Source organism: Motacilla alba, chromosome 17 (genome assembly GCF_015832195.1).
Source record: "Motacilla alba alba isolate MOTALB_02 chromosome 17, Motacilla_alba_V1.0_pri, whole genome shotgun sequence".
Taxonomy (NCBI): Eukaryota; Metazoa; Chordata; class Aves; order Passeriformes; family Motacillidae; genus Motacilla; species Motacilla alba.
The window spans coordinates 5221233-5232071 of NC_052032.1; the positions used below are offsets into that span (position 1 = coordinate 5221233).

Here is a 10839-nt window from a genome sequence, read left to right on the forward strand (position 1 = left end):
GGTTTCCTTGCCCTGCGGAGGAATGCCATGTCCTGCTGCCCTCGGTGTCCCCAAGGTCTCCAAACACACCTGAAGCTGCCGAGCACTTTGCCAGGCACCCACAAAATTAATTGCAGTTTCTGAGAACAAAAGCCTGCACTGGGCAAGCATTAGGCTGGGGCAAGGGGGAGTGTTTCCTCCTTTTGTGCTGGAGAAATCCAAGATTTTGCAAGTTGAATTTCCCCCACCTGCTGTTGCTTCATGCCTGAGCAAACAGCCCAGCAGCGGAACAGGGACGTTGGTGCTGGGGGTGTCCAGCATTGCTGGCAGCCCTATATAAGGGACAGCGCTGTGCAACAGCCTGGCAGAGCAGGAGCATCCTCCTGGACAGCCGGGCGATGTTGGGCACCCTCACCCTCTTCCTGGGGCTGCCCCTGGCCCTGGCCACCGAGCCCCCAAGCTGCGCCCCGCTCGTCCCGGTCACCTTCAACAGCACCACCATCCCTCAGGTAAGCCCTGCCCTCAGCCAAGGCACCAGCCTCCTGTCAGCACCCCCAGCCCTTACGGACACAGGAGGAGGTCGTGGAGAACCATTGGCAGCTCAGTGTTTATCTCACTGCCTGTCCATGCTTGTTTTCCTAAAAAAGATCCAGACTGCTGCACAGGGAAGGGGTGAAGCCTTGCAGCTCTGCACCCATAATCTCAAAAGCAGGCTCTCTGGGGGTTCCTGCTTCCATCTCCCAGCAAACCAGGCTGGGCAGCACCATCCCAATGCCTCACCACTCTATTTTAAGTCCTTCAAGTGGTGGTGGCTTAGGTCATGAGTCTCCATCCGCAAACCCTTCACTGCATAAACAGAATTTAATCCCTCGGGAGGTTTTAATGGGAGGAAAGCAATGACAGCCTGGCCCAGAGCAAGAGAAACACCATTGCAGAAAGAACTGGCCATCCTAGGAGCTGGAGCAGTGCCTTAACAGAAAGGGGACAAAACCAGAGCCCCTCACCCAGCCTGGACCCTGCCCAGGGCTGTCACCTACACCTGCTCCTGGCCAAGGGACAGCAGACACAGCCTCAGCTTCCACTCACAGGGTGCCTGAGGGTGAACTTGGCACAGCCCCTCCAACCTTCCCCACTCTGCTCCCCTCTGCAGCTCCTGGGACAGTGGTTCTACATCGCTGGTGCTTCCAGCTATCCCCCTCACCTGGCAGAGCTGAGAGCAGACATTTGAGGCTTTCTCCTTCTCTCCTGGCAGCCATGAGGACGAGCTCAACATCACTGAAATCATAAGAATGTAAGGACAGGGATTCATGCCCTGCTCTGGCCCCCCTATCCCCAGGGGCATTTCCACCCTCTGGTGTCATTCTCTGGGCTGACACGCCCCACAAATTCGGGGCTGGAAAGCAGCTATGCCACATTTATTTAAGTTCTGCAGTCCTGCTCATGTTCCAAATCCCTCAGGTTTGGTTGGGGCAAGATTGGGGGTATTTGCTCCCTCTGACCTCTCTGCCCCACAGGAATGGGACATGTGTGGTGAGGAACTCCAGCAAGACCCAGGTCTTTCAGCAGAACTCCACCCTGGTGCATGGTAAAGCTCCACTGGATGGGATAGGGGATGGGATGGGGATGGGGGACTCAGCCAGCCCTTGAATCCTCCTGCTTCTGCCCCCAGTGTGTGGCACCCTGAGCCTTTTACACCTAAAATAGTGTCTGGAGGTGGAGGAAAAAAATTTCTTCCACCGCACAGCACATCTGTGGCAGCACTGTGGAACCAGAAGGTGATGAGCCTCAGCATGGGGTGGATCCTCACCAGTGGGCAAATCTCACTCTCTCCATACCTTCCAGTTGCTGATAACGGGGTGATTTCCATGGCCAGACTGATCCAAAGTGACAAAGACCTGCTGATCCTGAACCACATCAACATTGACTTCCCAAATCTGAGTCTCTCAGGTGAGCAGATGCTTCCCCAGGGACAGGTCAAGGGGCATGGACATCTCCAGTCCTCACAAGCAGGGCAAAAAGCCCCTTTTCCCCTGGTACAGAGAGGAGAAAGATGAGGACAGGCAGTGAGCTCCCCATCTGCACTACAGGGATCACCCAGGAGCAAAGCAGCCCTAAAACTCCATTTCTTTCCCTCCCTTCTCCGTGTCTCTGACAGCACGGACACCCAATGTGAGCAAGGAGCACATGGAGGAGTTCCAAGCCCACCTGCAGTGCCTGGGCTTCACTGAGGAGGAAGTGTTCTACACTTCCACAGAGGTACAAACCCTTCCCCGGGGTGGATGAGCCCCAGGCCAGGTTCTGTTCCCATCTGGGATGGAGCTCTGGGGGGAATGAGTTTAGTCCCCCAGCACAGCTTCCCTGCTGTGCATCCCCACTCCCCCTCGAGCCTCCTACCCCAGCCATTCCTGGTGGTTCTGGGGTGAGGGAGTCCCAAGAGCTGATCTCCTCTCTCCCACAGCACGCCTGTCCCCTGCCCGGGGGTGAAGACAATGCAGATCCTCAGCTGGGGTGACCCCCATGGACCACGTCAGCTGCTCCATCCTCATCCTCGTCCAGCCCCAGCCAGGCTCAGCACAGCCTCAGAACCTCTTATCCTATCCATGTTTTGGTTTTTCCTTCTGGACTGAACACCCAGTTTCGCTGTTCTCAACTGAGCCCAAAATAAACTCCTGTGTTTCACCCACTGGCTGCTCCTGCTCCAGCTTCTCTGGGACCCCCTCCTGCCTGCCCTGCCCATGGTGCTGCATCTCCAAACCCACCCAGAGAGGTGAAATGCTCCAGACAAAACCCAGCCCCCGCGAGTCTCCCCCACCACAACACTCTCAGCACCTGAACATCCCCACCCTCAATTTTCAAACCAAATCCCACAAGGCTCCATCTACACCACAGGCTTGTGCAGGGGTCACTGCAGGGTGGGGCGACAAGAGGTGACACTGCACCTTCCCCAGGTGTCTCTGAGGAGGGGAAAGGGGAGAGGACGGGAAAAACCATCTCCCAGAGCCAGACCAAAGTGTTCAGGGAGGCTGTGCTGCCAGAGAGGAAGAGGCACACAAAATGCCAGAGAAACAAGACCTGCCTGTCTGACCACACAGGGACAGCAGCAGGACAGGGAGGGTCAGGGAGCTGCACTGGGGATGTGTCCAACAGGACAGGGGTGACCTCTGAGGCCCATAAACACCACGTTGAAGGCCAGTTTTGGCAAGGACAGCAAAAGCACCTTCTCTTCAAAGCCCCCTTGTGCTTTGCCTGAGACTGGGGAGAGGGGTCTGCAGCCAAACCAGCACTGGGGGTGCTGCACAAGAGCAAGAGGCGACTACAGCAGCTGCTCACAGGGAAAAAATGGGCAGATTTAGGGCAGTTTGAAGTTTTAGAGGCAGTAACTGCAGCAGCAGCAGTTACTCCTACCGGCACTTGCCGCCAGCAGCCGCATCCGAGGCCGGGGCAAGCGCCAAGCACGCGGCTCTTCCCCGGGCATCGCCCCCAAAGCTCCGCTTGCGACACAGGGGCAGATCCGGCAGCGCCGGGCACATCCTGCCCCTCCCAGCAGAGCTGCGGGAGCCAGCAGCGCCTGTCTGTCTGTCTGTCCGTGCTGAGCCGGGGCAGCCATGGGCCCGGCGGGGCTCGCAGTGGCGCTGGGGCTGGCAGCGCTGCTGCCCGCGGGCGCGGTGCCCTGCGGAGCGCAGCGCCCGGACAGCTCCTCGGCCGCCAAGGTAGGACACACGGGGCTCGGGCTGCCCCACGCTGCTGCCAGCTCCGGGGGGCCCTGCTGAGCCTGGCTGTCCCCTGGGAAAGGGCAAAACGCCACCGTGTCCCCTCCGCTCCCCCAGCACGAGGTGCTGTCGGTGAAACACCCGCAGCAAACGGGAAATCTTGCGGAGCAAAACGCCCGGAATTGCCCCGTCCTCTCGGGCTCCCAGTAGCGACCTCGGAACAAGGCGGGCGGGCTGGGTATTTCTTGGTGCAAATCCCCCGGGCTGTCCTGTCCCTGCCCTACCACCAGCCCCCTTCCCAACCCCCACACCCAGCTATATTTTTTTCCCCCTCGGTTCATTGGCAAATATTTCACCTTGTCGCTGCCAACGCAAGAACCCTAGCAGAATGTCAGAGAACTAGCAGCGCTATCAATTTTGCCACGGGGAGGGTGGAAATGTCAGGGTTTCTCCTGCAAACCCAGCAGCTGTCACCACCTGTCCCCTCCCGCTCCACAGCTCCTGGGGACCTGGCTGTACGTGGCAGGGGCTGCCCAGTTCCCCCAGCACCAAGTGGAGATGCTGCTCATCGATCACGCCTTCCTGCGCCTGGAGCCCGCTGCCGGCGGGCAGGAGCTGCTCATCAGCCACTACGTGGCCGTGTAAGATGCGGTGCCTGTGCCCTCAACCCATCCCCTCCCTGCTGCAGCCCTAAAATCTCTCAGCACAAGGTGCGAGCACGGTTCCAGACTGGTTTCTCCAAAAGGAGTCTCTCCTGCCTGCCCTGTGCACCCTCTCCCTCGTCCCCTTTATTTACTCATTTATTTCAACAGACCGCAGGTTTAGACAAGCTTTGTAGGGCACAGAGGTCTCACAGGCAGCAAGCCATGCAGGCAAGGAGAAGACCACTGCAGGGGAGAACTTTCCAGAAGTCCCTGTGCCATGGCTGCTGACTCTGCCAGGCACCAAAAGCTGTTTCCCCCACAGGGTCAGAATTTCAGGGGATGAATTTTTCTGTGCCAACACAGGCAGCACTTTGAGGTTTCAGTAATTTCAGGGAGGAAAACGTCTGACCACCAAGGGATGAGACCATGAGCTGCCACTGGAGGTCAGGCAAAGGCACGAGAGAAACGCCTCGGTTTTAACAGCGAGAGAAATTAACCCTGAGGAGGAGGTGGCAGGCGCCCGGTGCAGGGCTGGGGCTTTGCTGGTCCTTCCAGACACCGGCATCACTCCTTTCCCCTCTCTCTCCAGGGGGGACCAATGTTTTACCAACAACCTGACCTACCTGGAGGTCACTGCGGGTAACGGCACGCTGGTGAAGCACGGTGAGCGGCACCGATGGGGTTAACACCCAGCCCACGGTGGATTGAGACACACAATATACCACGTCCCTGTTTTGCATTATCTGATGTATTTTATTCCAGAGTCTCTGCCTGTTTGAAGCCTTGGTGGGCTCCAAACAGCTCCCCAAACCCAGGGGCACCCCGGTCATTCCTGCTCCTGGGGCACCCCGGGGGTCACAGCCCGGCTCTCCAGCCACACTAACCCCACAGAGCAAGGCTGTGCCAGGAGCCAGCCTGCTCCATCCCTGCAGGATGGAGAATCCTGTTTGTGAAGTTATTTCACAATCCCTTGGGGGCAGGAGGGAACACTCCGGGCAGGTTTCAGGAATCAATGAAGCCTCTCGCTCCGAGTTCTTCCTCCTTGCTGAGGAAGCGGGGTGATCCAGTCTGGGGTGGGAATTGCAGCCCCTGGGACTCAGTTTGCACTGACCCCTCACACCCTGAGTCCCAACACACCACACCATTCAGCACATCCCAACAGCAGGACAGCAGCTGGGGGACTTCAGTTCTTTCACACCCTTGCCCCATTTTTAAGAAAAACAATTTATTTAAACCAAAAGCAAAAAAACCCACCCTATTTCAGGACATTTTTCCTCACCTGCTACTGAAGGTTGAATCCCAGGGAATCTGGGAACCCAGTAGCATCCCAGGGACTGCTGACATTGACACCTGGGCTGGGGTTTATTGCTGCTGCAGCACTGCAAACGTGAGTTATTGTGTTCTCTCCATATCTGTTCTCCCCAAGCCAAGACCCAGCAAACTGAGGGGATGCTGATGAACACGAGCTCTGAAAACCTTTTACTCGTCCAGTACCAAATGCAGAGGGAAAGGACATATTTGGGGCAGTATCTCTACGGTATGAAACTCCATCCTAAAGTAATTTAAAGCTATCAGGGCACACCCACACACAAAGTGATCAACTAAAACCATACAGCCGCTTGGTTTCACCAACAGTCAGTGGCTTTCCTGAGACCAACACTCCCGGGGTCATGGGATTTGCAAACCCCATTAAACCCCACATCTCTTGGCAGAGCAGGAAAAGCAAGTCAAAGACCAAACCCACTTACAGCATAAATATTCAAAGAACAGGAAGCAAACACAATTCAGCATCGATATCATTGTAAAAATCTCAACATTTTCAAGCCAACCATGATGTTTCAGTACTTACCTCCCAGGGCAGAGCACAGTGGCTTTGCAGTGCTAAAGCTGATCAGATTTAACCACAAACCCATAAAGCAGCAGGTTTGACCCTGATAAGGCATATATACAGCAAATAATACAGCATAACTTTCTAACATAACACATATAATATTCATCCTAATAATTGCAAGAAGCCAATCATAAAATAGGCATTTTTCACAATCCCACCTCTTTGTAAATCATTTGGCTTGAGCAATATTTCTTGTCTACTTGCATCTTATGGACTATGCTGGCAAAATAAAACAGGGAACACAAGGAAGAAATATCAAAAGAAAAGAAATATCAAAACAGCTGTAACACATAAATGGAAAAATCTTAATTCCTTCTAATACATTACCCCACCAGCTAGGTTTTAACATTGTTTTCTAATTTTTGGACTGGTATCTGGGTTGTTTTTTTTTTTTTTAAATCTATATCTTTTGCTTTTTCTAGAATGACTTTTCTGTGGCCATCAATTTTCAACAATCTGATATATTAAGTTTTCCACAAACACCCCCTTCTTTAGCCAATAAACAGTCAAAAGCCACCCTATTCTGATCCACTACAGTTTTTGTTTGGCTTTGCTGACTCGATATCAATTCCAGTGCTTGAGCAGCTTTATTTGTTATCATTTCTATAACTGCTTGGAGTCTTGTAATCATCTTGCCAGGCTGCAAAGCAGTTGCTTATGAGGTTTTGAAGACACATAAAGAAAACTGCCTCCATATTCCACCTTGGTCCCTCCTGACACCCCAGGAGTTTCGAACCATTCTGCAACCCCTTTAGGCATACAGGACCAGAGTTTTTTTGGGGGAGGGTTAAACAAGTGATGCCCAGGGCTGGTTTTGTTCAGGTGTGTTCACTGTGGGGGTGAGAAACCCCCCCTGCAGACCACATCCACTGCAAGCACTGGTGGGGAAGGGGGCAGCAAGGACAGGGATGTGGCACCAAGGGCTGTGCTGAGGCCACCGGACCATCTCTTAACACCTGACCAATCCTTCTCCAGCCAGGAACCGGAGCATAAGCACAGCAGAGCGGGAGGAGTTTGAGCAGCACGCCGCGGGCCTGGGGCTGAGGGCAGAGCAGATCGTGTACGCGCCATGGAAAACGGTACTGAGCACCCCGGGCCACCAGAGCCCCTCCAGGCAGGGGCAAAACCCAGGCTGCACCTCCAGCCGCCAAAATGGGCTCTTGGAGATGCCTTTTCAAGGTGCTGGAAATTATTTAGAGGGTTAAACAATCACAGGCTTGCTTCAACTGAGGTCTAAAATAGCACCCCTAAAGCAAATGCCTGCACCTGAGCATCTCCAGTGGGAGCCCTGGTAACAGCCTGCCTTTGCCCCCCAGGGGGGAACTAGGCAAGGGATTTTTGCCCTGAAGTTACTGATTTTGCCTTAAAAGCTCTGATTTTACCCCCGGGCAAGGACCAGCCATCCCAGGAAGCTGCAGAAAAGGCAGGAGACTCCAGGGATTTTTTTCCCTTCAGGTTTTCCACCAAAACATTAACCAGGTCCAGTGCTCACCTCTGCCACCAGATTTAAGACATTTTATCCTGCAAGTGACCCAGACCCTGAGTCAGCTTGACAGGGACTCCTGTTCACGAAGTGAAGGGGAAAAACATCTTACCTTTGCTGCTCTGTCCTGGTCACCTGCTCATCCACAAGCTCTGAGTTTTCAGAGGTGCCCAAAACCCCACTCCAAGCCACCAGGCTGGATCCAACATTGTCCCCAGCACTTCTCCAGCCTCAGGAGGCTGCCTTTAAAACTGCCCCACCGGTTCAGGGGAACGGATGACAGAGACAGAGGGTGAAACCCTGAGAATGGGGATGCACCTGGGGCAGGTCTCCTCTCCAGTTTAGCAAACAAGCAGCACCTGGGAGGCAGAGCCCAGCTCCTCTACATTAACTGCACACAGCTGTGGACTGGGGAGTTGCAGTCTCTGGATCATATTTAAATTTGGGCAAAATGTCTGTGCTTACAAGCTCTGGTGCAATTGGGGTTGGCAGTTACTGGCCAAAGTAAGCCACGGCACCTGAGGAGTAAAAAACCAGCTAAACAAACACAGAAAACATTTTGGGGCCCTTTGTCATCAGGCTGAAGGAGGATGTGAGCAGAGCACAGGAGCACACTCACAAAGCCCCGTGTCAGCTGCAGGCATTAACAGAACTTAACCTATGCTGAGAGCCTGAGCAGCACAAGCTTTTCACTTATTTCCCCCGAAGTCTGAGTTTCCCCTTTCCTTCAGAGCACACATAGCCCAACTTTGCCCCAGAAACTTTTGCCTCTTTCCAGCACAGGCATGGAAAACGCCACCAGCAGGAGCTGAGTGCCTGGGCCAGCACAGGGAAGCCTCTTAGACATAATCAGCTAAAAGGGGAGAGGAAAATACTTCTTTCTTGAGTAAATTCTCTGTTGCTGGCACCTTGGCAGATTCACTTACCCTGTTTTTGTTGTTTTGACAGGAGGTGTGTCAAGTGAAAGCAGCCGAAGGCAGCGAGAGCCCCCACCCAGAGCCCGTGGCTGCAGTCACAGCATCACCTGCTCCAGGCACTGCCGGGCCTGGGAGTGCAGGGAACTGACCCCACACGGGCAATAAACGTTTCCTTCAAATCAGATACAATTTGGTGCCAAATGGTTGGAGGGCAGAGGGTTCTGAAGATTTGCAAAAAGAGAGCAAACAGTGTGGTAGATAGGGACAGGCGAACGGAAGATCACGCGATGTGACGGAAAGCAGCAGGATTCCTTTCCCCTTAATCCCCTGAGATAAGCGATCACCCTAGGAATGTAACCCCCCTAACTCTAGTAACTTTCCACTCCTTACTAACCATAGATGGTACTGCAGACCCCCTCTGACGTAGTGAAGCCCCCTAGACTATTTAACCCCACGAGATGAGACAATAGATGCCATTGACCGTCCACCACATCGGTGTCAGCGTGCGTCTTTGGCCCGAGTGACCCTGGTGAGTTTGGGTCGCCTTGCCTTATAGCAGAAGGCAACAGAACAGCCAATTCCCCTTGTGTCATCCAGCTAGGAGTTGTGAGAGTCAGCCTGGAGCTTCCCACTGAGCTTGGGAAAGTGCTCTGCCAAAAAGCAGCGCTGCAGTGCAGCAGTAAGAGAGACCAGCCAGGAGAGGGCAATCATCAACTATTGTAAATCAGCAGAACAAGCACTTGAGGAGTAACTGGAATAGAGAGAAGGCTGGAGGCTTAGCTGTCACTGTACAGCCTGAGGAAAAGGGGTTTAGCTAAAAGGGACCACCCAGTTCTCCTGACAGCAGCTTGACTGCCAGGTAGCACAGAGGCTCCTGCCCAATCCTCTGGACCAGGCAAGTGCTCCCTGATAGTGTCCATCCACAGCTTGGCTTGCACACCATGTCTGACACTGAGAAATTACCCTGCTGCCAGAGAGAAGGGGTGCTAACCCATCCCAGCCTGGATTTTTAGTTTTCAGAGAAAATGTCACCATTTCTCATTTCTCAGCAAGCTCAGCGCCCTGGAGATGAGAAGTGCCAAGGATGACATTGCTCTCCGTGCCTCCAGTGCCCTGCACTCTTCAGGCACCTGAAACACCCCTTATCCCAGCCCCAAAGGGGGGCCAGCACCATCACTGCCATTGTAAAAGTGGGCAAGTGTAACAAGAGACTGCTGCTGCTGCATGGCTGGAGAGTAATCCAGTCTCAGCTCATAATTAAGCACTGAAAATATCTCTCTTCCTTAAAAAGGAAGAAAATGAGAGAAGCCAGAGGGAAGGCAGCAGCAAGTTCTGTGACTCCCTCTGGAGCCCCAGGGTGCTCTGTCTCTGTCCAGCTGTCTCTACCAGGCAGAATTTCAGTGTTGCACCTTTGGAGTGACTGCTCGAGCAAAAATGAATTTTACAAGATCACAGAATCAGTAAGGTTGGAGAAGACTTCCAAGGTCAAGTGACTGATCCCCACCGTGTCAACCAGAGCAGAGCATCAATCCAGTGATTCCTTAGACACTTTCCAGGGATGGGGACTCCACCACCTGCTGGGCAGCCCTTTCCAATGCTTGACAAATCTTTCAGTGAAGAAATTTGTCCTGATGTCCAATCTGAACCTCCCCTGGCACAGCTTGAGGCCATTCCCTCTCCTGCTGTCCCTTGTTCCTTGGGAGCAGAGCCTGACCCCCACCTGACTGCAGCCTCCTGTGCCAGGGAATTGTAGAGTGAGAAGGGCCCCCCAAGATTGCTTTTCAGCAGGATAAAAAGTTCAGCCCATTCCCTCCAGGGCTCGAGGCACAGGTACTGAGCCAGCCCTTGCTTCACCCACCTCTTTATCAGCTTGTGATGTGAAACACAACTCCCCAGCCTCTCCAGAGGGCAGGGGGGCTGAGGGGATGCTGGCAGCAGCCTCCAGCCCTGCAGTTCAAGGATCTGTCTCAGCTGACACCACTGGAGAGCTGTGGCTCGGATTACAGAAACCCAGACTTTATGAGCAGATTTATAGCTGAATAAAAGCCTTGAATTACAGTAGGAGACACAAGGAACAAACAAAGCCAGTCTGGCCCCCAGAGCACGTTTGGTTAACCCAATCAGAGCCCACTTGCACTCCCAGCTGTGGCTCCTGAGTTACCTTCAAGGGTAGCTCCTGGCTGGGTTGTTATTAATGAAAAAGCTTGTACAAAAA

General features: G+C 53.7%; 2 protein-coding genes across 2 annotated transcripts; both read left to right on the forward strand.

The window, feature by feature from the left end:
* The first annotated feature begins 377 nt into the window (after positions 1-377).
* Positions 378-2651, forward strand: ORM2 (orosomucoid 2). The gene is given in 7 exon segments (XM_038156532.1): positions 378-488; positions 1130-1197; positions 1199-1270; positions 1494-1564; positions 1822-1926; positions 2135-2235; positions 2438-2651. Coding segments are annotated over 7 exon segments (582 nt in total). The 3' UTR covers positions 2492-2651.
* Positions 2652-3490: 839 nt separating this feature from the next.
* LOC119709011 (alpha-1-acid glycoprotein-like) lies at positions 3491-8818 on the forward strand. Its single transcript, XM_038156177.1, has 6 exons — positions 3491-3689; positions 4188-4330; positions 4923-4996; positions 5760-5870; positions 7200-7303; positions 8656-8818. Exons 1-6 carry the CDS (start codon positions 3585-3587, stop codon positions 8770-8772), a joined length of 654 nt encoding a protein of 217 aa, XP_038012105.1. The 5' UTR covers positions 3491-3584; the 3' UTR covers positions 8773-8818.
* Positions 8819-10839: the final 2021 nt, after the last annotated feature.

What these genes read in the sequence shown, in the direction of transcription:
- LOC119709011 (XM_038156177.1), top strand. Translation starts at nt 3,585, where the DNA reads ATGGGCCCGGCGGGGCTCGCAGTGGCGCTGGGGCTGGCAGCGCTGCTG. An exon ending in TTTGGGGCAGTATCTCTACG is followed by an intron (nt 5,871 to 7,199) that starts GTATGAAACTCC and finishes ATCCTTCTCCAG; the next exon opens with CCAGGAACCGGAGCATAAGC. An exon ending in TGTACGCGCCATGGAAAACG is followed by an intron (nt 7,304 to 8,655) that starts GTACTGAGCACC and finishes TTGTTTTGACAG; the next exon opens with GAGGTGTGTCAAGTGAAAGC.